Below are 27,364 nucleotides of genomic sequence, written 5' to 3' on the forward strand. Positions count from 1 at the left end.
CCCACCTAATCCAACATGCCTCTGTATACCACTTTCATTTCTTCCCCTGGGACCCTCGTTGCTTGCACACACCAAGCTCTTTGCTACCTTCAGTCCTTTGCTCGTGACCCAGCCACTCTGACTATCTCCTACTTCTTTAGATCTCAGCTCATATGTCACCTCTTCATAGGTACCTAAGTCCTTAAGTATCTAAGTCCTCATAGCCCATCTCAGGCATGTCCTCAGCCAGCCAGCCCCACACTCTCTCTGTCTCATTTTCTTCAGTTATACTTATCAGACTTATCAGTCTGAGTTTGTCTCATGTGTGTATTGTTTTCATGTGTCTCTGGATCAAGAATGCCATCTCCACAAGAGCAGGGTTTTTGTGTACTGTTTATCCTCAATACCTAGCACAGCACATGGCACATAGTAAGGGCACAATGAATTTTTCTTCAGAAGTAAACAACCGTGTGCTAGATTTTTGGAGACTCTGGGTGTTAAGTTTCAGGGCACAAGCATCTAAGTGGGTTGTGGCTGAGGTTAAAAAAAAAATGCCCCAGATTGTGATTAGCATGTACTGAGGGTCCTGGTGTGGGAGGGTAGGGAGGTGGGCTAAGGTTAGGTTTGGAGAAACAAATTCCCAGTCAGGTGATGATCGAGCTGGATTGTTAACTGGACCCATCAGGTGACATCAGGCGGTTGAGGTTCGACTGGACCCCAGATTTTGGGCACAGGGACCCAGTTAGGCATAGTGAGGTATTTTGTGACCTGAGCAGTGTCCCAACAGGTATAAGAACAAGGAGTAAGAGAACGGAAGGCAAAGAATCAATAATCCTCCCAGGTTGTAGCTAAAAAAGCACAGGCACCCAGACTGTGTCCAACAGGTGACCTGGGGTTAATAGAGGACAAGATTTGTTTTTGGGGAAAACAGGTGCCCTAAAAGGCACTGGTTGGGTTTGGTCTGTAATGTGGGCGGGTGAGTGAGTCGTGCGATGTGGTCTGGGCAACTCCACGCCGCCATCAATCGAAAATCTGGCCCGAGCCGGCCGGGCCAGGTTAGGGGGCCAAGCCGGGGGCGGCAGGAAGCACACCTGGAACACTCACCTGGGAGCGGCTCGAGGGGGCGGACCGGGACCCACGAGTGCGCGCGCTTCCGAGCCGGAGTGACTGACCCCGCCCCCCGGCCAATGGCGGCGTCCCGGCCCGAGGCGGCGGGCGCGGATTGGATGCGGGTGGTCGGGGGCGGGGCGGCTCCGAGCGCCGCTTAGGCTCTCGGCCTGAGGGCGGCGCTGAGCGCTCGGCTAAGCGGGCGCGGCGCGGGCGGAAGTGGCGACGCTGGCGTCCCGGGAGCCTGCGGCTGGCGGCAGTGACGGCCCCAGCGCTGACGGCGGCGGCCGCGGGGGCGGTGTGGACCCCCACGGCCCTGGCTGGGGCATCACCGCCGGCCTCGACCCCGAAATGGCGCTCCTGGCCGAGCACCTACTGAAGCCGCTGCCCGCGGACAAGCAGATCGAGACCGGGCCCTTCCTCGAGGCGGTTTCCCACCTGCCGCCCTTCTTCGGTAAGCTGGGTGGAGGGGGAGTTGGTTCCAGCCCCGGGCACTTCCAGAAGCTCCCGAGCCCTTCTCCCTCTGTATCCCAAGCCATTTCTCTTCGGGGCAACCCAAATCCTGTTTCCCTGACACCCCAGTTTTCCCTTACCCATGTCATTCCTGAATCCAGTCTCTCCCGATCATGGCACATCTTCCATCTCTTCCCCACTCCCTACATGCCTCTCCCCAAACACCTCCCATTGCAGCATTGTTTTAAAAAAGATTTATTAATTTATGGATACAGAACTCGCATACAGGTCAGAGATGCAGGGAGGGTGAGAGGATTCACCAGAGACAGAGGGGGAGCAGAACAGGCAGATTGATGAAGTACCCTGCTGGGGGAGCCGCGGGGAGACAGGAGAGGTCTAGGGAGACAGGAGAGGTCTGCGGAGCCATGTGGGTCATTCCCGGTGGGGGGAATCTAACTTATGCTCAAGTGGCTTTAGCTTCTTAGTGCTGTGCTTTAACCCGCTGCGCCACCAGGGAGGAGCATTTTTTTATTATTATTACAAAGTTTATTTTTATATCATTTTGCACATTTTTTTTCCATCTCGATTGTAATCCCCGCGGTTTCCCATCACCAAATCACCCCTGTGCCACCACCATAGTCCTGTGCATTTCCCTCCCTTCCCCCCGTTTTTGATCCCATTCCCCACTCCACCCCTACAGAATGTCTCTGGTATATGGTTGTTCATTATTTTTGTTATTTTCTCGCCTGGTCTATTATACTCCTGCTATGAGTGAAACCATCCGGTATTTTTCTTTCTCTTTCTGGCTTATCTCACTAAGCATGATCTTTTCCAGCTGGGAGGAGCATTTTTTAATGCTGCCCCTCATCACCACTCCCTGTGGGCCCCCAATCACCCATCCACCCCCAAGCTCCATTACTCTTCCCACCTCGGTTCCCCAGTTTTCCATGTGTCCCCAAGCATGCCACTTCTTTTCCCCCAAAGTCTTTCATCCCTCACCCCATCATTCCTTTTAGCCCTTTCAGAGTATCCCTTCCCTTAAAATGAATCCCATTTCCTAAGCCCTGTCTTTTCCTTCAGTTCTCAGCCTTTTTAGAACGTTGGGAGTGTTCCCTTAGAATCTCCCCATCATGGACTAAAGGACGCCCCTCCCAGCCACATACACTCCCAGGGCAAGATGCCTGGGGGTTGGGGGTGGGGGTTTGCACAAGGAGCTGTGAAACTTGAGGCCTTCTTTCTGGGAAGAATCACCTAAAGTTTCCCCACCATTTAGTACCGGGGTCAGGAGAAGGGGAGTGGCACTGTTTGCAGGGTGACTTCAGACGGTGCTTGTCAGGTCTCCTCCTTGGATGCCTCCTCCAGGAAGGTCCTGGGACCACTGTGGGGGTGGCCCCTCAGCCAGTTCAGGCCTGCCCCCAGCCCAGCCCACGCCCTGAATGGAAAATGGGAAATGGAGGACACTACTGGCCACCCTGCCCTTTGCCTTTCAGGATGCAACTTGAGCCTCCGTTTTCTCCTTTCTGTGTGGACTTGTCCAGTGTCTGGCCCAACTGGTTCTCTCAGGGGCCTCTGGGCTGGTAAAGCCTCACCCTGGGGGGCAGAGTCCAGCTGAAACTAACTGGCAGAACCTTAGCACTCTGACACCAGGGTAGTCCCTCCCTCTACTCTGGCCAGTGATGGGGCTTGTCATGGGCAGCAGTTGGTGCAGGGCCATGAGCATGGTGCCAGCATGCGGACTCGCAGCTTAGCTCTCCTCCTCCTTCTCTTGAGCCTCAGTGTCTCCACTTACAGAATGGAGGTGCTGAGCTCCTACGAGTCAAGCGGGTGGCGTGTGTAAAAGCATGGAGGCCTAGGCCCCTTGGTGCTCTGGGGGAGAGGTTGTAGTTAAATTCCAGTTTTGGCTCCTCAAGGTGGATGATTAATTGGCGTTTGGTGGCGTGAATTGCCTGGTTTGTAGGATTCTCAGACCTGGATGAACCACATGAGAGCAGATCTTGGTCTTTCATGTCCACTTCTGCATTGCCAATTTCAGAAAGTACCTGGATACTTGTTGAATGTACAGCAGTTCTTATTTTCAGTATCACAGTGTGGTACTGAGATGCTGAGTCTCCAGGCAGGGGCTTGGGAACTCATGGACTTTGGCATTGAGGAGTCAGTTTTTGTGAGTTTTGCTCTCCTTTTGGTTCTGTGAACATTTGCAGAACAGAGCCAGCTTGCCCTAGAGAGGGAGTCAGAATCTGTTTAAGATGCTGCTTTTTGTCTGTGGGTAGCTTTACAGCTGACATCTAGCAACATCTGGAGACGTTTTGGGGTGTCACACTGGGAGGGGCTGGTTTGGGGAAGTGCTCCTGGCATCTGGTGGGTGGAGGCCAGTGAGGCTGCCCAACGCCCTCCGCTGTGCAGAGGGGTTCCCACACAAAGTGCTGATCCTGCCCCAATGGTTAGTGGTGCTGAGGTGGAAAAATGGCAAATTTAGCTCTGTGACCTTTTCCTTATCTTCAGCAAAGTTGCCCATCAGTCCTGAGCTGGGCATCACCTTCATTTGATGTGATTGTATGCCTGGCTTTCGGGGAAAGGAGATGGTGGCAGCTGGAGCCAGGCCTGAAGAGCATCTCCCCCCTTGCCCTGATCTCAAAGGACCCTTGTCCTTTGCTGAGAGCCCTGTGAGCTGGGTAGGGTGTCAGCTGTAGACAGAAGCGCCATTTATATGGAAGCCTCAGTGGGTTGACCTACAGAGGTTAATTCTTAGCACTCTAAAAAAAATAAATAAATGATCATCCATTTTGGGGCTTTATGCTTTTCTGGGGGGGAGAGTTTCTCCTGAGAGTTTCAGTTTTAGGAGGATGCTGGAACCAGTGGCTTTTCTCTGGGACTCACGAGAGGCGCTGTCAGCTCTCACACCAGGGCTTTGTCTAGATCTTGGGGGCCTCTGGTCACCCAGATGATCTGAGTGGTGTGTGTTTCTCTCAGAAGAAACGGGTCTGGGGTAAACCTGCAAGAAATCCAAAAGGTGTTGAGCGCCAGCTCTCCAGACAGGTCTTTCTGCTCAGGCCCCGCTGGCATTTGCAGCGGGAGCAGTTTTGTGGAGGGGGCCACCCTGTGCACTGTTAGACAGTTAGCATCCACCCTAGCCACTATGTATAGGAAGCCGGTAGCAGCCCCCCTCTCCAAATTGTGACAACCAGAAATCTCTGCCCCGAGACAGAATCATCCCTAGTGGAGAATCACTGCTCTCAATGATCAGTAGGCCAAACGACTGAAAGCTGCGTTTTTAGGAAGCATTTAACTCTGCCAGGAGATCTGTTTCTTGAAGGAAAACTGAGCAAAAAAAAAAAAAAGAAGAAGAAGAAAGAAATGGGGCTCCCTGTTGGTCTAGGCATTAAATCTCAGCCCTATCACCTGGAGCCTGAGTTTGATCCCACCTAGACCTCTCCTATCTCCCTGCTGCTCCGCTCAGCAGAGTCTTTCAGTAGATCGGCTAGTTCTGCTCCCCACTGTATCTCTGGTGCATCCTCTCACCTCTGCATAAGTAAGTAAATGTTTTGAAAAATGATAGCTAAAATTGTCCCTGTCATTTACTGAGTGCTTACCATGTGCTAAGTATTCTGTGTACATTAGTTCACTTAATCCTCTCGTAAACTTTTGAGTTAGACTGCAGACATTTTTCAGAGTTCTTTCCTTCCAGACTCATTTATAGCTACCTTTAGGGGAAAAGTAGGAGCTGCTTTTTCTACTCGATAAGGTGCCTGATTAGCTGCCTGTATTAATTACCATTTTTCATAGCTGCTTAGAATTTCATTGACTGTAATTTATTTAACCAGCCCTGCAGGTTGGATATTTATATGCTTCTCATTTTTTGCTCTAGTAAGCATCACTACAGCGAACACCCCCGTATGCATTTCTTTGCTTACTGCTTTGTTCCGTTCTAATTTTTTGAAGTGAAATTGACCTGCTGGACAAGCACAGCTCTTAAACCGTTGTTGAGTATGGTTCGTGCCATATTGGTTGGAATTGACACACGCCAATCCCGTGGGCCACAGATCAGGTGTGGCCCACCCCCCACACCTCCAGACTGAACCCCTGGAGTTGCACAGGTCGTACACCGTCCAGCCCTTCCTTGATTCCCTTTCTCCACCTTGACCCAGTAATCGGATCTCTCCTCTGACCGATCATCTTGCAGCTGACTTCTGGGACGCCTGAGCTCGCATTCTGGGTCAGTTGTGCAGCTGTTCTAGAGCATCAGCAGTTGGGGCGGAGGCAGCAGGTAAGGGGAGGGAGTGCTTGATGTCATGTAGTCAAGCCCTCCCTGACCAAAAGCCTCAGGCTCCCTGTTACCATCAGGCTGGGAGCGCCCCACATGTCCAGGCCGTCACTAGCCTCTGGGGCTTAACCATGTCCGTCTCTGCCCTCTGCGGGCTCTTCTCCAGCCCCCGCCTTCCTTTACCCTTCCTTCCTGGGCTCCACTTATCTTTAAGTGTTCACCTTAGTGGTTATCCCTACAGAGTTGACTCCTTCAAACTCCCAAAGTACCTTTCATATTCTGTGCGTTACTTCAGGGCCCAGCACTTGGTGAGTTGGTGATATTTGCTGAATGAATGCTTTCAGTTCCTTTCTCCCTTTTTTCCTGGGTTCTTTCTAAAGTGTTTTTGTTCTTTCCTAATTAATACACATGGACAAGTTTAAAAATATAACTCATGTCCTGCAGCCATGTCAGACTTTAGTAACCAATCATGATACTGTTTTCCCCCTTGAGACTTGCCACAGGCTCAGTGTCTTTTTTCTTCTTCTTCAAGATTTACTTTATTTATGCATACAAAAGTTGGGGTGTAGGCCAGATATGTGTGTGTTGGGGGTGTGAGAGGATTCACCAGAGACAAAGTGGGGAGCAGAGCAGGCAGATCTCCAGAAATACATTGCTGAGGGGAGGAGCAAATGAGACAAGAGAGGTCTCCTGTGTCATGGGGGCCAGCTCCCTGGCCTAGAACTCACTGCAGGGCTGCTGATGGCTTCATAGTGCTGACACTTAGCCCCTCGCCCACTCAGTGTCTTTCCAAACACAATTACTCACAGTGAATTCAGGTTGGTACATGAAATGATATCTGTTTACTCTCATTGTTAGTGGAGAAAACAAAGACACAGGAATTGACTGTAATGATTTCTACTTCGTTGAGATCCATATTCTGGGGTAACTTTCCTTCTTTCAGGTCTCTTAATTAAGCAGATGTCCATAGAATTGGGTCTTACTGGTAACTGGTGCTCACAAAATAGTCCTAGAGTAACCCCTGAAAGAGTGGTTTTCTGTCACTTGGCTCAGGGCTCGCTCTGTTTTGAGGGGCCAGTGACAGCCCAGGCACACAGACTTATATTCTTGTTAACTAACCAGAGAGACCATGATCGGAGGAGTTAGGTGACTTGCCTGGGATGACAGCACCAATGAGGGGTGGAGGAGACCAGAACCCAGGCCTCTGAACCCCGCAGAAGGTTTTTTTAAGGTTTATACAAATATGTGTTTCTTTTTGTATAAAATAGTGCCAGAATGAAAAACAAGATACTGTATTAACCCTCTTACTATAGCAGGTTAGCTGTCATTTCGGTTGAGTGTCTGTTGAGAGCATAAATAGTAAGTGAAGCCTTTAGGAGACCTCCTGTGTGCCTGATGCCATACTTTGTGTCATGCTCCTGACCGCCTTTGCCTGCATAGCCCATGTGAACAGTCTCTTTGGTCTGCTGAAGTCTGTGAACTGAACATCACACATGAATGGAAGAAGCGTGAGCTTGAGGCATCAGCTAAACCAACGTGAGCTTGAGGCCTGGTTCTGTAGTGCTAAATTGTGGCCACATACAAGTTCTTCCTTTTTCTGAGCCTGCAGCCCAGCTGTAAGATGCTGCAGCTGGCGATCCCAGAGTGATTCTGCTGCTCCCTGCCAGGATCACACTGTGTTTGTACAGGTGAGACCAGCAGTCTCAGGCTCCTCTTGCTCTGTAGCCCTTGGGAAACAAGGCTCTTTCAGAAAGAAGCTACCACTGGGTTTTGGTGACCAAGCTGAACTGCCTGACTGCTGAAGTCTGAGAATTTCGCCAGTGCTTTCATTTATAACATCCAAAGGTCAGTGCCAAGGCCGGACCAGAGACATCCACCTGTTCTGTGTCCCCTCCCCCACAGGATTAGGGTCTCTTGATCTTCTGTGCTCAGAAAAGCCTGGCCTGAGTCAGTGAGGAGGGGATAGCTGGAGAGCCGGGAGGGGACGACCAGGCGTCCACTCTGTCACTGCTGGCTCATCTAACCCTCCTCACTGGTCGGGTGTCTGCTGCTTGGGGCTAATTGGCAAAACAGTGCCCCACTATGAACCCCTTGGGGCAGAAGTTGGGCCTCCCGAGGACCAGCACTGTGCCTGGCAGAGTGGAGATGTGCCGTCAGTATCAAATTGAAAGGGAATGGAAAGAATGCATGACAAGGGACTTGAAAATGTAAGGCACTACCCATCGTAACTGGCGTGACCTTTGTTCTGAGTGGCTCCCCTGTGCCAAACATTGAATGTACCTCGCTTTTAATCTTCATGATGACCTTATGGGCTGGGGGAGAATGGGCACCGGGGGAGAATGGGCACCGTTTGACAGAGGAAACTGAAGTTCAGTGGAGTGAAGGGTCGGAGCAGGTCTGAGTTAGACAGTGGTCCATAGGCTTTGAAGTGGGCTGGCAGGCTCAGAGTTGTTGGGAGTCTTCTTCCAGGGCAGAAATGGCCTTTTCCTGTTGTTTGTGGGGGAGGGAGAGTGATGGGGAAGTTCCCATCTGGCCTGACAATGTGCATTTATTTCTATGAGCTTATTAGAATGGAATTGCTGGGTTCTAGTCTTAGGTCTCATTGTTTCAGTCTGAAAGTGGCCTGGGTGGATGTTAACTCCCTTTGTTACATTCTTACTGTGTTACTTGTATCAGGGCCTTTTGTTATTGTTGTAGTGTTAACTGGGTTTGAGCTTTTGAAAGTCCTTCTGGGGTCAGTTTAACCCTTTCAGGGCCCTATGATAGCCTCTGCTGCCCTCCCTGGCAGAAAGGGGTCACTTCACCTTCCCCATACTCAGGATTATTCCTTTCTGCACTGCTGTTCCCTTCTGGATATCCTTTTTTTTTTTTCTTTTTAAAAGATTTATTCATTTATGCATGCAAGAGCTGGGATGTAGGCCAGAGGTGTAGGGGTTGAGAGGATTCACCAGAGTCAGAGCGGGGAGCAGAACAGGCAGATGTACTGAAATATACTGCTGAGGAGAGCAGTGGGCAAGACAGTTGAGGTCTGTGGCACCATGTCAGTTGCCTCCCCCGCTGGGAATCAAACTCTTGCTGCAGTGGCTGCTGAGAGCTTCATAGTGCTGAGACTTAATCCCTGGAGCCACCAGAGAAGCCCTGGGTCTCTCTCTCTCTCTCCTTTTTTTAAGATTTATTTATGTATGCATGCAGAACTGGGGTACAGGCCAGAGGTGCAGGGGCAGTGAGAGGATTCCCCAGAGACAGAGTGGGCAACAAAACAGGCAGATTGAGGAAGAACACTGCTGAGGGGAGCAGTGGGCCATACAGGAGAGGTCTGCTGCGCCATGTGGATCACCTCCGAGTGGGGATGGAACTCACACTGAAGTAGCTGCAGCCAGCTTGCAGTGCTGAGTCCTAACCCATTGCACCCCCAGGGAGGGTCTGGGTCTCCTTTTTAATCATTTGGAATGCATATGAAGTCTTTGTTCTATGATTTGAAGATTCCTGTTGATTTTACCCATATCAACCAGTCAGGTATCACTTTATCCCCCTTCCTCTCTCTCCTTCTTCCCTTCTTTTTCTTGGTATCAAATATTTCTTAATCATTCAGATGTCTTCTCTAAAGGTTAGGGAAAATGAAGATGATATAATTTGTAGCAGCAGCAAAAATACCTTCTCTTTTTATCAAGCACATATTAGGTACCAAGCACATATAATGCTAAACTTCATAATACAACCTCATTTAAGCCTCACAGCAACCTAATGAGATGTCTTCCAGTAGCCAGTTTTACTGTTGAGGAAACTGCAGCTCAGAGAGGTTAACTGATTTATCCCAAGCCACACAGCAAGTAAAAGAAATCACTTTCCCAACCTTATTACCAATTCAAGACTGATTTTTGCCAAATAGGGCTATGCAGACAATGAGTTGGTGTGTCTTGGGGTGATTTAAAACACTTTCCTGTTTCAAAGGTAGAATTTAGAGTAGGAACTAGTTTTAGGAAGGTGGGCATTCTCAAGGCTCTTAACCCTTAAAATAAAATGGATGGAAAACAGCCTCTTCTTTCTCGCCCACCTCCTCCTCTTTCTCCTTCCTCCTCTCCTTTCTCATCTCCACACCCCTTCTTTTTCTTCTTCTTTCCTCTCTCTCTCTCTCTTACACACACACACACACACACACACACACAGGGGGGAGAGAGAGAGAGAGATTAATAAATGATTCATCTCCATTAGCTGTAATTTGAGCCCCTCCCATTATGATCCTTGTAACCAGGGACTGTAAACTTAATCTGCCCCGTGTGTTTAAACAACTGATCCTTACTATCCAGCCATCGGAGGAAAACTGCCTTTGAAACAGAACCTCCCCAAACCACACTCTGCACATTGTAACACTGATGTCCTGTTCTTCCTTTTGAAATAAAATGGGTTGGGTTAGGCGTTCCCATCCTGTATCACGTGGGCTGAAGGGGAAGCTGTTCATTTAAAAAATGGAGTGTACTTTGTCCCGATGGAAATTATTTTCAGATGAAACAAGAGGGTGTGGCGGGGGTGAGGGGGGGGTAAGGGGGTCGTCATCTTGTTTCCCAGTGTTAGGAATGTCACCTAGAGCAGAGATGGCAGTCTGAAGAGGCACTGAGGGGCAGTTTAGATGGAAATTTCCAAATATGTGCTGTGGTCTTGCTGGGAATATGAGCAACTGGTATTTTCCAACTTGTGGAGGCCAGAAAAAGAGGAAATGAGTCTGATTCTGTGTAGCACTTGGTGACCCCTGCGGAGGGGGAGTTCTGCTCTCACGCTGCCTCTAGCGTACCCAGAGGGTCACAGAGGTCAGGCACAGAGTGGTCTTTGGTGTCTGTCTCCCCTTACTTCGCATTTGATGCTGACCCAGGGGTGTTTGCCAGGTATCTAGCAGAGTGAAAACACTGACTTCAGAGAAAGCAGAGGAAGTGACTCACCTGTCAAGAGGGTTTTTAAAAAAGAATGTGAAGCCGCCCTAAAAGTCTGCAAATGCATCAGAGAGCCATTTGGTGAAGAGTTGGGGTCCCTGTGATGTTCCTGGCCGCCTTTGCCCCAGTGCATATTTTCCAAGGCACCCTTCTGTAGAAAACTAGGAGTAGCTTGCCGTGCAAAAGCAGGGCACTTTGATGGGTCCATCTGGAATGACTGAGCTAGGGGAGGTCAGTGCATGCTTAAGACCCAGCAGGTGGAAAATGTTCACTGATGTAAGTGGAATTTCCTTTTCATTATTGAGACTGTGTCTCATTTCTTCTGGTAATTGTCCCATTTTTTTTTTTTTTAGAGATTTTTAAGTCTTTTTGTCCATGATATTTGTTAGCCATATCAACCCCCTCCCCATCTAGGAAGTTTTTAGTTTCAGTAATCAGATTACTGATCTTTTCCTTCTGCCTTCTGGGTGAGTGACGTGCATAGGTAACCTTCTGCGTACACCGAGGGACACTTACTCTAATCCCCACCTGGGCCTAGAACAGGTACACCGGGGCAGGCTTGATTAGGGTCCCGTCCACAAAGTCAAGTGGTAGGATTGTATTGGGTTTTTTTTTTCTTTTTTGTTTGTTTTTGAAACAACTTCATTTCTCCCTGGTGGTATGATGAACTAGAAAACTGTACCTCACTCCTGGCAGTTGGGTTCTGGATGGCATTTTAAAGAACATGTTTGCTGACACTGAAAAAACAAGTTTGGGGTAAATGCAAAACTGGTAAAACAAGAAAGGTGAATTGAGGGCAAGGTGGCATCTGTGGGAAAGGTGAGGCCGGGCTAGCTGCTAGCAGCACCCCACTCTGCCTGGAGGGGCTCTGGCTGGAGCTGAACGGCCAGAGAGGCCACAGTGTGCTGGAGGGTTAAAATCATCTTCTGGCTTTTCTGCCAGAGCCTCCTTGTCGGTGACTTCACACCAACAGACGAAACATTCTGGAACGACAGGCAAGGGCTTCCTGGAACCAGCCTTTCCCTGTACTGGCGTTTGAGTGCCAGACTCCCACTGTGACCCTGGGCAAGGCACTTGGCTTTTCTAGACCGGTTCCCCCTTCTCTCTGCTTGTCTTCAGCTCCCGACTCCAGAAAGCGCTCTAGGTCCCATTACGCTGCTGTCCAGCAAGCTGTGTGCCCTGCCTCCTGCCTGCCATCCAGCCCGACTCCTGCTGACTGTGGTGGCTTCTGCCTCACACTGTCAGGATATCTCCAAACCAAGCCTGTCTCCCAGCCCCCAGGGCAGGGCAGCAGCTGGTACCTCCAAGAGCGTCTCCAGTGCCCAGAGCCAGCGTCACGTTTCCCCACACCTCCACTTTGGGCGTTTAGAGAGAAGCTACTCAACCTCCCCTGGTTGATGATGGTCTGTTGACAGTCTGTTGCTATGGCCTGGGTCTGCGTACCTCTCCCAGGAAGGCTTGACTTGAAAATCCAGCCCCATCAGCAAGGAAGTCTGGTCAGCCCTGAACCCCCTCCACCGGGACAAAGCTCCCTGTCACAGCGCCCCATCAGCGGAGGCCCGCGGAAGTGCTGTCCCTGCACAGATGGAAACCGAGGCCCCAGCCCTTCCCCATGTTCTCTGCCATTGTAGCGGGAGGTGCCCATAGCAGGGTGTGGGTCAATCTGTGCTCCGGGAAGGTAGACAGAGGTGCTGCCTGGCAGGGAAATGTGCCCAGGGTTTCTGCCCGGGGAGGGAGGAGAGCAGATGTGGCAGAGGATGCAGGCCACAGGAGGCGCCCCTCAGCAGAGTCTGGGGACCGCGGAGCCTGGGGCGTCAGGGTGGGAAGTGAAGGACATCAGAGTCCGTTTAGTGAGCGTTCGTGTGCTGGGGTGCTCTGCTAACTGCACTCAATGCGTTATTTATAGGTTATTTATAGGTATTTTTATTTACTTAAAGTAGATTTTTATAAAGACTGAAAGAATTAGGATTCTCATCAATTTAGCAAGTGTTGGCTGTCAGTACAACAATGCATTCGTTTTAGTCTCTCCGACCTCCCTGTGACACAAGTCCGGTGACTTCCACTTGCAGCAGGTGAAGAAACTGAGGCATTCCAAGGGGAGACTGGCTTAGCGGGGGAGGGAGCTGGGGCAGGATGCGAACCCCATCTGTTCGAATCCCTAGCCCACTGGGTTACCACGTATAGCATTTGAAATGTGGGATTTGTTTTCCCAGTGTACCTCTTTTAACAGCTGCAATTAGAATGTTCCAGATGGCAGCCAGGTGTGCTGGGTCACCTTGGGGGGAATTCAGCCCACAGGTATCCCTCCGTGCCCTCTTCTGTGTGGCCAGTTGGTGCACACGCCAAGGCCCCTGCCTCGCCCCAGAGAGGGGAGCTGGCGCTGACGCTCCTCCTGTGGGTTGGGTCCTTGTCTCGTGGGGTCTGCGTCAGGCGTGGCGGGAATCTGGGCTCAGCAGGACAGGCGGAGGTGCAGGCTCTGAGGGGCGCCCACGTTGAGCCAGCTGAGGCCAGAATGCTGTTCCCTCGCTCTTGCTCTGCCCTGCCCGTGGCGAGGCAGAGGGCCACAGAGGGGGCACGGGTGGAGCCGGCCGCAGGCTGCCCACGTTTCAGTGTGTCCAGAGTTCCAGGTTCCATCACTTGAAGTTGTCAGCTGTTTAGGTGCCTCTTTGTTTTATGAACCACCAACTGAGAAGGAAACACATCTACAGATAAGAGCGTTCTGATTCCAGAAGCAAAACCCTTAGAAGTGTCAAGTCAGATTGGGGCTCCTCTGTGCTGCCCCATTTGCTAGAGGGGAAACCCCGAGGCACAGGGCTGAAGGGGTGCCCCAGCTCACATAGCCAGTGCAGAGTGCGGAGTTGAGCCCAGACTCACTGTGCTCTGCCCCCCAGGTCCCAGAGCTGACTTTTAGTCCCTTGTGAAGTGACTGTGGCCCCTTGTGGGTGGCCCCCGGGCACTTAGGTTGAGTCTCAGAGCCATGGAACCCCTGTGTCTTCAGCGCATTCCTTTCTCATGAGAAACCCCATCCCACTCCCCCAACTCAGCTTGGCCTCCTGGCCTGCCGCTTACCCAGTGGTGACCATCTTGTCAGCCAAGCTGGGCCTGTCGGCCCGAGTGCCTCTAGGAGCTATACGACAGTGTCTCCACGTGGAGACGCGACACGAGGCTTCACCTCCAAACGAGGGGAGTTGGTTACAAAGTCAGCCCTCAGTGCCATTCACCACGTGGCAAGGGACCTGTGACCACAGGTACTGGACGGCATGGGTGCAGAACGCTCCTGTCACTGCAGAAAGTTCTCCCAGACGGTGCTGTTTGAGGGGGGAGACGTGCTGTGGGTAAAAGGATTCCAGTCTCGCTCAAGGCTCTGACAAGCCCTGCAGCAGGATACTGGTCTTACCTCCAGCTCAGCACTGCAAATTTACTTGCCCACGAGCCTTTTAACACTTGTAAACAGCTCGACCTCTCCCTACCCACACTGAGTGACGTCCCTCTGTCTCAGACCTCCATGGCCCATGTTGGGAGCCTAAATAGCCCTTCTTGTTTTGTCCCCAGATTGCCTCGGGTCCCCAGTGTTCACCCCCATCAAGGCGGACATAAGTGGCAACATCACGGTAAGCACTGGGCCCCAAAAGTGCACCTGGTCACCGGCGCCCCGTGCAGTCTCCCCAGGCCAGGGAACGGGAAGGAGACCTGGCAAAGAGGCCTGGGCCCCTGCTTTGTAGCCTGCCCAGCCAGTCCCAGCCTGATGGCGATGGCAGTCTGCAGGGTTGACCCAGAGAAGGACACCCGGCAGTACTTTTGTCCATCAAGTGAGAAGTGGACTCCAGAGCCCACAGGTGGTGGCCCTTCGCTCCCCCCGTCCTGGGGCTTTCTGATGCCGCCCCTTCCCTCAGGCCCTCTGCCCTTGAAGACTCCTAGACCTCATCCCAGCCCTGTGGAGCTGGGTCTGTCCTTATCCCCATTTTGAGCAAGTAGAAGCTGGTGAGAGGCTGAGGCTCAGAGAGGCTGAAGGACTCGCCTGCAGTCACACAGCAAGGAGGTGGCAGGAGTAGGACCCAGACCTGCCTGCCTGTCCTGAGCATCTTTGGACCCTGTGAGTCCGTGGCTGCATATCCGCAGATGCGTGTTCTGAGGCGCATCGGTGGTGGGTGGAGAGCACAGACTCCAGCCGCCTGTGCTGGAGCCTTCCCCCACAGGCCTGAGCCGGCTGTGTGACCTGGAGCACGGCCTTCCCCTCTGAGGCTCAGTCTTCATCTGCAAATTGGGCTGAGACGGAGCACCTCAGGCTGGCGCGCCCACAGATCACTGGCGGGCCCGGCTCACAGGTGCGCCCTCTAGTGGGGCGTCAGGGTAGGCCTGGTAACTGCGAAGGCTGCTGCTATTCCTGGGGTTGGTGGGAAGGAGACGTGCTGTGCCCACGGGGTTCTCCTCCCCGCCCAGCACACTGGCTGGCTATTTGGGGGACGAAAAGGAAAAGGGAAAATATAAACCCCCACATGCTCCATTTCAGAAAATCAAGGCCGTCTATGACACCAACCCAACCAAGTTCCGGACCCTGCAGAACATCCTGGAGGTGGAGAAGGAAATGTATGGAGCAGAGTGGCCCAGAGTGGGAGCCACGCTGGCCCTGATGTGGCTGAAAAGGTGATGCGCTGGGCAGGTGGCAGTGCGAGGCGGCCGCGGACCCTGCCACACCTGCCGGGAAGGGCGGTCGCTTCCATGGCACTTCCTGCTGTGATGCTAGTTAAGGCCACGTGGGGTATCCCACGGCCACCATCTGCCCGGCGTGCTTTCTTGTCCAGTCCTGTCAGAGGTGCAGTGTCGGAGCCCATGCTCAGGGCATGGTGCTGAGCTCTTTACACCTCGAATTTCATGTGCTCTGAGTCAGGTGTGCTGATGATCCCCCATTCAGAGGTCCCAGGGCCTCGAGCCAAGTCAGGTGCCCAGGGGCAGAGCCCCTGAATGGCTGAGTCCGGTTGTGCAGACTCAGCACAGAGGTGTCAGGTCACATCCAAGGTAGATTTGTAGTCATGATAGCTGATTGTTTAAAAAAGATTGTACTTATTTTTGCATAGAAGAACTGGGTATAGGCAAGAGATGTGGGGGTGGGGGTGGCATAGAAGAACTGGGTATAGGCAAGAGATGTGGGGGTGGGGGTGGCATAGAAGAACTGGGTATAGGCAAGAGATGTGGGGGTGGGGGTGGGGTGAGAGGATGGCCAGAGACAGAGTGGGGTGCAGAACAGCCAGACTGACTGAAACATACTGCTGAGGGGGGCAGCAGTCAAGACAGGAGAGGTCTGCTGCACCATGTGGGTCAGCTCCCTGCCAGGGGTCAAAATGAGGCAGCCACAGTAATAATGCTGAGACCTAACCCCTAGGCCACCAAGGAGGCCTGTGACCGCTTCTTGCCAGAAATCCAGCATCTCGAAGTGACAGTGTTAGCTAGTAGTGCAGATGTGCCCTGTGGTAGTGGTAGAGGTGGGAAGTTGTGAGGTCCCGGAGGGACAGCAAGAGAGCAGACCAGCACGTGATCTGGACGTTGTGTTAAATTGCTGATAAGGGATTTGAACCCGGGTGTTGACACTGCACATGATGTTGTCCTCATTAGCAGGTACAAGAAGCCATATACAGTCCTCATCTCACAGATGAGGCTCGTGGCCTACAGGATTCTCTTTTATCAGGAGCTGTGCATTGTCCCGGGGAGGTGGGGAGGGGGCAGTGAGGGACAGTGTAAGGAGCCCACCTGGAGGGCAAGACAGGTGAGCCTTTCAGGACCCCATTGTTTTCTTCTCTGAAATGGGCTGATTGTGCCAGTCTGATCGTGCCGAGGGGAGCAGAGACGAGGCCATGTGCCTTAACAAGCTGGCACTGGTCAGTTTTTGATTTGGTCACCTTCCCATAGCCCACACCCTTCCCTGGCTCTTGAAGCATTGCTGTGGCCCCGGACATGGGACACCAGTAGCCACCAGAGTCTGCGGATGAGGTTCAGGCAGTGGTGGAGGTGGGGCACCTTGGCACAGGACCGGACTCAGTGTTCCAGTGTGTCCACTGTCCAGGTCCACAAACCCATGAGGGCCAGTGCTGTGGCTCCAGCCCTTCAGCACCCTTGCCCGCCTGCCACGTGCCAGCCAATGAGAAGCCACTGGGACATGGAAATGGGCAGGGCAGGCAGTAGGAGGTGGAGCCCTAACGCCATCTCCTTTCTGGTTGCAGAGGCCTCCGCTTCATCCAGGTCTTCCTCCAGAGCATCTGCGACGGGGAGCGTGATGAGAGCCACCCCAACCACATCCGCGTCAATGCCACCAAGGCCTACGAGATGGCCCTGAAGAAGTACCACGGCTGGATTGTGCAGAAGATCTTCCAGGTGAGCCTCCCTATCGGCCCAGAAGGACTGCCAGCTTTTGGGCTTCAGTCCCTGCTCTGTCCCTTCTTGGCTGTGGCCCTGGGAGCCCGCATTTGCCCGCCTGGGCTCAGGAAGGGCCCCCCTCATATGTGCTGAGGGATCCTTTTGGGAACAGAGATGCTCCATGGTATTTTTGTGCAGGTGCTCTGAGGCCTGAGGGCGGGTATGAGAGAAACCCCTGTGGAGACTCAGAGGACCTCACTTGGTATGGGGGTGGCTGATTTGCCCCCTCAGATTCAGTCTGAACCCTCTCCCTGGGCAGGGAGGGGAAAAAATGCCCAGGAGGCATCTACTGAAAGGACACTTGCCTTGTGTCGGGGTGACATTGGCCAGGGCTCCCCACCAGCTGGTGACCTGACACCCCCATGCTGCCAGACTAAGAAGCCCACTCAGGAGACATCAGGAGGCCTCAGGGTGTCCTGCACGCTGCCCCTGGCATCCTGTCCTTCACTCATCCTGTGCCCATGGCCACCTTTGCTCCCACTGCCTGTCACCCGCTCCCATGAGAACCAGGATCTGTGAACTGGTCTCACAGGGCAAATTGTGGTACAGAGGGTCAGTCAGGTTGAGAGCCAGACTGTGTCCACACAGGAAGAGAGGCCAGTTACCAAGTGGCCACCTCGGCATCCATCCTGGCCGAGCTGGGGACAGCCTGAGAGGGGTCATTACAGAGGCCCTGCACTCCCTGGGCTGTGTGGCCCTCAGTGAGGAGGGCGAGTCCTGCATGCCTGGCCCCGGCAGACTGCTGGGGATCGTCATCTGCACAAACACACGTGCCTATTTCACAGACGAGGAGACTGACACTCACAGAGGCTAAGTGTCTCATTCAAGGTCACGCAGTAAAGTGGGGGACTTGGAATCGGTCTCCCCGGGACTCAGTGTCCTCATCTTTCGGAAGGTGTAAACTGTTCCTGCCTTGCAGGGTGATTGTGAAAGTTAAGGAAGTTAAACTGTCTAAAGTGCCGGGCTTGTGTCTTACACTCAGTAAGTCAAAGCCTCTGCTATTTTGATTTATAATGGTGGTATTATTTGTGATTTCCTCATGCTTTCAAATTCTTGCCAAAGTGTTTTGTCCTTTCCTCCTGCCTCTGAAGTTCTGCAGATTTCCCTGACCCTTGACAGGAAGTGTCGCCCCCTGAAGGACAACAGAGGCCACTGCACAGATTAGCAATCATCTCCCTGCTCACAAAATAGGTTTCCCCAGGATGCCCTTGGCCTTTTCCCTGAGGGAAGAGACTCATCCCGGCTGAGCACCTACTGTGTGCCTGATGCTATGCTGAGCGTGCTGTCTAAGCTCCTCAACCCTCACAAAGACAGCCCCAGTTGGTGGGTGCCATTATGATTCCCATTTTACAGATGAGGAAACTGAGGCTCAGAGAGGCTAAATAACTTGCTCAAGGCGCACAGCTAGTCGGCGGCACAAGCTGGAATTTGAACCCAGGTCTGTCTGTCCCCAAAGCTGGTGTCCTTCCTCGCTGTCCTTCACGGGGGTAGAAGGGAAGCACAGCCCCTGTCCTTTCTCTTCCAACGCACGAACAGCACAGACCCTCGTCCTGCACGCACCTCCAGGAAGGCATCTCCAGAACCCCCAGACGCTGGCCTGGGGGCCCGGCTAACCCTGTGCCGCCTTCCCCTCTCCCTGTCTCAAGGCAGCGCTGTTTGCGGCTCCCTATAAGTCCGACTTCCTGAAAGCACTCTCCAAGGGCCAGAACGTGACGGAGGAGGAGTGCCTGGAGAAGACCCGCCTCTTCCTGGTCAACTTCACGGCCACCATCGATGTCATCTACGAGATGTACACTAAGATGAACGCCGAGCTCAACTACAAGGTGTAGGCGGGCCAGCCACTCACAGAAACGGGCATACCCGAGTCACTGTGAACCCAGCAGGCGGCAGGCCGGCGTCCCCCAGGGTGGCCGGCCCTGGCCTGGTCTGCAGGGCCGGGCCCTGTTTTTTTTTAAGTCATTTTGAGGTCTATTCTAATGAAGCAATAAATAACCACCCTACTTCTGAATCTCCTTTGAATTTCACAACAGCACAGACTGACTTTAGAACCTTCATTTCAGTGTGGTAAAACCAATTAATGTTTCTAATAAATCAGGTCCTAGGGTTTCCCCCCTTTCTGGGGGATGGTATCCTGTGCTTCACTTCAAAAATATGCACAGTCCTGATGGGGAGCTGCTTGAATGAAGCTTTGGATGTTTTAAGCACCATGATGAGTCTGATTGGAAATGATACAGGACTGCTGTCGTTGGGATTTTTTTTAAGCAAGCTGGTGTATGTTCTGTGGTCACATAGCCCAGCCTCACAACACTGTCTACACAGCCTGTTCTTCCTCACTGTCTTTCTCCAGACGGTTTTTTTAAGTAGCTGAAACCAACCAGCAAGCCTTTGATGGGGACAGGGCCGTATTTTAAAACTATCAGGCACAAATAATTGACCATAGGTGGCTGTATTTCCCTTACTCCGCATAATTACCTTCAGGGACAGCTTTCCAACCTAAGGAACTACCTACCACATGTGTTTTCCCAAGGGGGAGAGAATGAACCCCTCCAGCTGCTGAGACCCAAGAAAATGCCTCACTGCCTTAACTGTCCTTCCTGGCGCTAAACAGAGCTGTATTTTTTTTAAAGTGTGGGGGTGAACAAAGCCACCCCCAAGGGAATTGATGTGTGTTGAAAACCCAATGAGGAACAATTGGTAATTTTTATGCAGGAAATAAATAATCCTTAATAAATAAATCTATTTTGGAATCACATCTCTGTGTTTTGGTACTTGATTTTTGTTTTCCTGGTTCAGAGCTTATAACTGAGGGGCCTGTTTTTTTGGCCTACTTGGTTTAAAAAAAAAAAATGGAACTGGTTGCCAAATTCATAAAATTTCACTTTGATTTCTAGCTTCTTTTGAAAGATCAAACTTCCTGGCAGGAGCTAAGAGGTTACTAACCCCTGGACTGGACAGAATGAGTGGGCCGATGTAAACTCCACTTTATCTCAGTCTTCACCAGCCCACATTGCCTCCCCAACCCTGAGACCAGTGGCTATTCGCACGTTATCATGGATGGACGGTTGCTCTTTCTTACACAGGACCGAATGCAGTAAAATGACTATTTTACTTGGCTCCTAATCTGCATAGCCAATAGTCAAGTGGACAGAATGAACCAGTAGTAACAGTGATAATGTAGAGGGGTCAGTGGCCAGAGGGAGCCTAGGGCCACTCCTGGGATGTGCACTGAACCTGGATGGAAGGTTGAGCTGGGGGTGGGGTCGAGAAAGGAGGGACAGGGGACACTCCCGCCACAGGCAAGACCCAGTGGCTTGAGCCAGAGCAGGCTGTCTGTGCAGCGTGCTCCTGGGGGAGGCATCTGAACCAACTTGAGAATGATGGAGGGTCTCCCAGGGTCATGTGCATAACTACAGAGCCAGTTTGGAAGGCGCCCGTGGCGAGGCCGGGGACGGACACCTGAACCAAACGTTGCTGTGTCCGATTTCACAGTATTTTCCAATCTTGCTGACAGGAATGCCACTTGATCTGAGCTCTAATTGCTTTTTAATTTCTCCCTTTTGGGTTTCCTAGAAATGTGAAAATTCGGCCAACAAATTGTTTTGCGCCTTCCTTGAAGAAAAGATTTTCTTTGTTCTCAAACAAAATACGATGAAACTGAGAGGGCCCTTTCTTTGTGGAAGGTCAGAATATTCGCGGGAAAGCCTCTTTCACTCCTCACCCCTGCCAGGCCCCTGGAATAATTTAAGGTGTTTTTGTTGTTGTTGTTTTTACCGTCCCAGAGACTGCGCTAGTAGTGCAGCTGTGCCTTCCTGTTTCATCCCTGTGGCACCACATTCCATCCTGGCACAGCAGGAGGAACACTCATTGAGCACCAGCTGTATACCAGATCCTACACAAGCACTTCACACACCCCCATTTCACAACCATCCTGAGATGGGGCGTCAGGAACCCCACTTAGCAGATGAAGCAACTGAACCCCCTGGAGGTGGGGTGGGACGTCTCAGTGTAGCCCAGCCAGGACTAGGGTCACATCAGTGTCCACCTCTGAACCAGCTGACAACCTGAGTCCCACACAACTTCCTGCCAGAGAACTCACCTGTCCAGGTCTGGGGAACCTGATAGATAGTGCACAGAAACTCAAATGAAGCCCCAAATTTGACAAGGGTTGACTCATTTATTTATTCTTTCAACTTCACCACGCAGTAGTTCAAATCCATTACAATATTTGTCTAATATTATAGACAGCTAAAGTTCAGTCCCCCCCCCCAAAAAAAAATGCCTGTTTCTTTTTATGTAACTGGGGTTGCTGCTGATACCCACCTCACAGGTTATGACGCTTGGAAAATGTTACTGTTGTAAAGCAATAGAAAGGTCTGACACAGAGAAAGCTGAAATGTAGTAACTGTTAAGTAAAACCGCACCATATATTTTTGTGACACGGGGTATATGCGCACACGATGAAGTAGCGATGAAGTGGCGGAGTCTTGGCGCTGCTGTTTTAGCTGAGTGGCGCTGGCAAGGTGCAGTCCTCTCAGAGCCTCAGCTTCCTCATCCTTACACTAGGGATACTAAGTGGTTGGGCAGGCGCCTGGCTGCATAATTGAGCTAGTTCTCACCGTTTGCAAGTATTTGAGGGACTATGGAGGAGGAAGAACTCCCCTGGGTTTGGTTGGTGCTTGGGTCTCCTGGTTTGCCCCTGCCGGTTTGGTACTGTCGAAGGGAGAGGGTGCGGCGAGTGGGGGGAGGGGGCGTGCCGAGTCTCTGTGCCGCTCTCCTGCGCAGGCGCGCAGGCTGCCTGCAGCTCCAACAGCACCCGGTAGGTGGCGCTGCCGGCTCTGGCTGGAGCCCCAGCCGCAGCCCTGGGAGTCCGTGTCTGCCGAGCTGTGAGACGCTCGGTCCTTTTGAACACCGTGGGGAAGTTGAAAGCCTCTCAAGCGGGTGCTCTGGGATCTGACTTCAGGCCAGCTTCGTTGTGGACGTGGGAACTCATCAAAAGGATCCTGCTGCTCGGTGCTGCCGCCGCCGCTGCCCTCCCGCCCCCTCGTCGGCGGTGCGCTGCATTTAACCGGCACCACCGGCTCCTAGCAAGTGCTGGATTCTGTAACCGGCTGTGAGTTTAGGGTAAATCAGTGCTTCACTCTGGAGTCCCCGTTTCTCATCCGTAAGGTGGAATGGGGGTAGACGTCTACCCCGGGGATGACATACAACCGTGTGTGTGTAATGTGCCTGACTACCCGAGATGTCCAATTTTACTTATTTTTTAAGCTTTATTTTTATTTATTTATGCATACAAGAACTGGGGTACAGGGGTGAGAGGACTCATCAGAGACAGAGCAAGGAACAGAATAGGTGGATTGACTCAGATACACTGCTGACGGGAGCAGCAGAGGGACAGGAGAGGCCTGCTGCGCCCTGTGGGTCAGCTCCCTGGCTGGGATCGAACTCGTGCTGCAGTGGCAGCAGATAGCTTGACAGCATGAGACCTTAACCCCTGTGCCACCTGGGAGGCACACATGACTTTTATTAACATTTTAAAGTATGATGCTTCAAATTGCCTAGGGCACCCCAAAGGGCAACCTAACTCCTAGTGCAGGTAAACCGCAGCAGGTACATTTACTCCCTGGTCTTAAAACTCCAGCAGTGCCCTCCTCAACACATTAACATCTCCTGAAAAGCTCATGCCCTCAGGCTGCCCTTCCTTGTTCTACCTCATCTGCTGATGGCCCTGGGCTAGCCTCTTTCCCACCCTGGGCTTCAGTTTCCTTGCTATAGCAGCAGGGGACTAGAGGTCAAAGTTCCCTCCCAGCCCCTTTATATTCATGATTCTATGGAAATCCATACTGCAGTCACAGGCAGGGACATTGATCTCTCCTTGAGACATTGAAGGGGACCCCTTGCCAAAGGATTGAGCTCAGGGCTTGGCACCCAGAGGGTGTTGATAAAGGGCAGCTATGAGGATAAGTCCATCATGCCTAGAGAGAATTGCCTGCAGGGTGAGGCATTCAGTCCCTATTTGCTGAACATCTTCATAAAACACAGATAAGATCCCAGGGACACAGGTGCACTGAACAGAAGTAGAGGCGATGCTGAGGAAGGGCCTCTCTGAGGAGGTGATGTTTGAACCGAATTCTGAAGAAGGAGAAAGCCCTGAAGGAGGAGAAAGCCCTTGAAAAGTAGCTAAGTGAAGCCCGTGCAAAGGCCCCAGGCGGGTGAGAAAGCCCTGAAGCTGAGGAGAGGCCAGAGTGCTGGAGTCTGGAGATCAAAGGGTCACAGCGAGGGATGAAACCTAGAGCTGAGGCTAGCGAGGTTTCTGTTCTCAGAGCAGGGGAAGTCCATCACCTTTATGAGTAGGGAGGACAGAGCCAATTCACAAGCTTATTATTATTTTTTTACTTAAGTAACATCAGTTTATAGTCACTCACATGTACACACACACACATTGGCACACTACTCAGCTTTAAAAAAAAGTTGAATCCTCACCAGTTGCAACATGAACCTAGAGACGATTGTGCTTGAAAGAAGTCAGAAGGAGAAAACGCAGTATGACTTCACTGATGTTGGAAGATAAAAAATGAAACAATGATCAGACCAAACAAACGCTTAGCCTATAAGAATGAAAAGGTGGATACCAGAAGGGAAGGGGAAAAGGGTGGATAAATCCCGTGAGAGGGGCCAATTGTGTGGTGCTGCAGACTCCCCTGGTAGTTTAAAAAGGTGTCAGCCAGGGTCCCAACACACCCCGGACACACCCCTTTCCTGGCCTCCGAGAGGGGCTGTCTTGCCCCCAACCCTTTACTCCAGACCCACCTCACCCCCAAACTCTACTTCTGCCTTGCTGGGAAAACAGAACCTTCATCATCTATATGCTGGGCGAAAGTGTGGGGACCCCAGGCCTCCCTGATAGCCAGGAAACTTTCCAGAAAATGCTTATGTCTCCCTCTTACAATTTCACTCGATTCCAGGTGGACCCCCCAGTAGCACACCCCAAATTACTAGGATGCTGCTGGCTGCAAGGCCTAGACACATCCCTCCGCCTGCCATTTGCAGGGAAGACTGTCTGGGACTGGACAGTCCAGCTGTGGCTCCTCGACACCCAGGGCACCAGGCCTGATGCCCAGGAGGGGAAATCTCAGCCCGTGGCTGTGCCCATGGCAACGGTCACCTGAGGGAAGGACTTCTTCTCTACCTGGCCTCAGGTTTCTGCCCCAGGGAGAATTCCAGAAGAGCCTCATTGAAGGTCCCTGTTGGGGTGGGGCCTCCAGTCCTTGGGACAAAGCCAGTTATTTGCAGGAACTGGGCGGACAAACCAGCAGATTGTCTCTGTCTCCATATCCTGTCTCCCAGGTTTCTCCCTCAGGTGAGAGGCTGTGACTTCATGGGGTGTGGAGGAGGCTGCTGGCCCTGGCCAGGGTGGCAGGCTCCCAGAGGAAGCCTCAGCACTGTGTGAGCTCAGGCAGGCCCCTGACCCTCTCTGGTTGCCTTCCCCACCTACAACTGGGTGGGGGAGGAGGAGGGAGCATCCTGAAGCTAAAGCCTGCCCCACACAGCGGCCTATAACACATGCCTGCTAGTCCTCACTTCCCCACCCTCTCTCCCAACTGTGTCTTCATAACTTGAGCTTCCCCTTGGGCACCCACTAAGAAAGATCAAGAAAAGCCAATCAGAATTTCTCACCGCCCCCCCATAACCCCACATTCCCCGATCAGGGCGTGGGGGTGGGGGTTCAAACCAGGCCTTCCTAACATACCAGCGGTGAGGGGCTGAGGCATGTTGGAGGGTGTGGTTTTGATGTTATTTTTGGAGCTGGTGGGTTCAGAGAGTGGGGTCCTTGGGTTCACTCTGGGAAAGGTTTCATCAGAGCGCCCCTTTCCCCAGCACTGGTGAGTTCCCAAAAGGGCAGGTTTACTATAAAAGGGAGAGAAGAGCCAAAGACACTGGCATAGACACAAGCGGGCAGGAAGAGCTGCCCCAAAATGCAGTTTGCTGAGAGAGGCCTGCGTGGGTGCAGGCGGGAGGCCTGGAGGAGAGCAGCTCCCCTGAGGGAGGTCAGTGCAGAGAAGCCCGGCAGGTGCAGGTCAGGCTGGCAGGAGGCTGCCGCCCTGCGGGGGGGGAGAGCGGGTGGGAAGGAGCGCCTGCCCGGGCACAGGTGGGCAAGGGCTGCTGCCCGTGCCAGGCAGAGATACAGCCGCCGTCTCTCAGGGAGGCTTGTGCCTCCCGGGAGCGGTTTGCTGTGGTAAACCATGTAGAGTTTGAAAGGGGCCATTTCTCCAGTGAGCTCAATGCCCGTATCTCCGCCTTCAGGCCTGCGCTCCTGACACCCGCTACAGCAGCCCATACCGCTAGGGCCCTGTGCTCTGTTCCAGGCGATGGCACCCGAGAGTCTTGGTTCCCAGAGCTGGGTCAATGGCTGCTCACCCCTCTGCCCACCGCCTGCTGCAGGCACCGTGTGAGCCGGGTTTCTGGTCTCGTGGCGCCTCCCCCCCAGTTGGCCTATCCTAACCCTCCATTTGACTTTAGCTGGTCCAGGGTCAAACCCGGGGCCATCACGGGCAGGTGCCCTGGGCCGAGGGTTCACTGTGGGAAGCCTCAGTTTGTTCACGCGCAAAAAGGGTGGAGAAGGGCACCCCTCTGAGGGGGGTGCAGCGGGTTGAGGGGCTGGTGCGTGAGGGGTTCAGGGCAGGGGGTGGCTCCTGTGCACCCATAACTTGGACACCATCCCTTGGTCCAAGAGTCTCTGGAGCCGTGAGGCCACCAGCACCAACGAGGTTAAAGGGGCCCTCACAGAAGGGAAGAGGGAGGAGAGAAGGGCCAGCAGGGCACGGGGGTGTCAGGGCTGAGGAAGGCTGGGGGCTGGGGGTGCTCTCTTGCTTCAGTTGTTCTCATCTGCAGACAGAGATAATAAGATGGGCACGATGCCCACATAGGATTACAGGTCTGGAGGATGGTGGGCCTGAGGGGAACGTGAGAGCTGGGTGCACGCCAGGCCAGCCTGTGGTAAGTGGGGTGACCTCACGGCACCTCTGCTGGAGCAGTTCCCACGAGCACGGGTGTCCGGCCCTCCCGAGTGCTGTATAAGCCTCCGGGCACGGGAGCAGCGGTGACAGTCCCTTGCCTAGATAAGGAAGGCCATCAGCGAGGATCCCCCAACCTGCTGCTCCAAACAGGTTCTGCCATCTGCCCCATCAGGACAAACTTACCCTAGTGCTTCAGACCTTTGGTGAAGGGAACTTTAACACGGACAGCATTGGGGAGAAGAGAAAGGATGTAGCTTCAAAGTTTCCAAATGAGGCACCGAAGTTACCCACCCCCTGGTGGGTAAATGTAGTTCACAGGATTGGCCCAGTGCAGAACTGCTGAGGCCTAAGGACTTGCCTCAAGCCTGAGGCCCTTTCTGGTGAGACCCATAGAAAAGGGGCAGATAGGACCTCTCACATCTGGAAGGAAAACAGCAAAACCATGGCACTCATCCAGGAAAGGCTGTCAGCCTCCCTGCGGGGCTCTTCCCTGACCCCAAGTCCCGGTACAAGTCCAAAGCCAAGAAGCAAGTGCGGCTTCTTTACATTCTCTGCTCCAGGAGCCTCCTCCCAATCTTCCCCCCAACCCCCACCGCCTCCGCCTCCATCTCCTCTCCAGGTTCTGTCCTGTCCCCCTCACCCCAGTCCTCCCAGTCTCCAGCTTCCCCTCCCTGCTCAGCTCCACCCTCCCCTGGGTGGGCGGGGAAGCTGGAAACTCCCCTTTCTGTGGCTGTCACAGTGTCACTCTCTGGCTTCACTAAGACAGGAGAGGTCTGCTGTGCCCTGTGGGTCAGCTCCCTGGCCAGGGATCAAACTTGAGTTGAAGTGGCAGCCGCTAGCTTCACAGCGCTGTGCTTTAACCAGTTGGGTCCCCAGGGAGGGCCCTGCGCTCATTCATTTTCAGTAAAACCAGCAAGTGTTTTCTGGCTATGCCAGCTTGGTGCCTAAACTGCTCTCTGGACTCGCTATCCAGCAAGCCAGACCTCCATGTTCCCAATGACTGGGGCACAAAGGAAACCACCCCTACCCCTCTGGGTTCTTCTCAGCTGGCAAATAACCCAACACACACCGAACCGACTGGTTAAAAAGTCCAGTTCAACAGTAACACGGGCACCTCCTGTCCACACAGCAGAGGCCCAGCATGGCTGCTTCTGACCCTAAACAGCTGAGCTACAACGAGGGGGTTGGGAGAGCTGAGGTAGGAAGTCGACTGAGGC

At 52.8% G+C, this 27,364-nt stretch overlaps 1 protein-coding gene across 1 annotated transcript; it reads left to right on the forward strand.

Moving 5' to 3' along the window:
• Nucleotides 1-1,331: 1,331 nt before the first annotated feature.
• On the forward strand, nucleotides 1,332-19,885 carry GLTP (glycolipid transfer protein). Its single transcript, XM_004690943.2, has 5 exons — nucleotides 1,332-1,540; nucleotides 14,278-14,336; nucleotides 15,236-15,369; nucleotides 16,941-17,091; nucleotides 18,780-19,885. Exons 1-5 carry the CDS (start codon nucleotides 1,438-1,440, stop codon nucleotides 18,960-18,962), a joined length of 630 nt encoding a protein of 209 aa, XP_004691000.1. The 5' UTR covers nucleotides 1,332-1,437; the 3' UTR covers nucleotides 18,963-19,885.
• Nucleotides 19,886-27,364: the final 7,479 nt, after the last annotated feature.

This window comes from Condylura cristata, unplaced genomic scaffold (assembly GCF_000260355.1).
Source record: "Condylura cristata isolate star-nosed mole 26May11 unplaced genomic scaffold, ConCri1.0 scaffold00029, whole genome shotgun sequence".
In the NCBI taxonomy this organism is placed as follows: Eukaryota; Metazoa; Chordata; class Mammalia; order Eulipotyphla; family Talpidae; genus Condylura; species Condylura cristata.

What these genes read in the sequence shown, in the direction of transcription:
- GLTP (XM_004690943.2), top strand. Translation starts at nt 1,438, where the DNA reads ATGGCGCTCCTGGCCGAGCACCTACTGAAGCCGCTGCCCGCGGACAAG. An exon ending in GCCCTGATGTGGCTGAAAAG is followed by an intron (nt 15,370 to 16,940) that starts GTGATGCGCTGG and finishes TTCTGGTTGCAG; the next exon opens with AGGCCTCCGCTTCATCCAGG. An exon ending in TTGTGCAGAAGATCTTCCAG is followed by an intron (nt 17,092 to 18,779) that starts GTGAGCCTCCCT and finishes CCCTGTCTCAAG; the next exon opens with GCAGCGCTGTTTGCGGCTCC.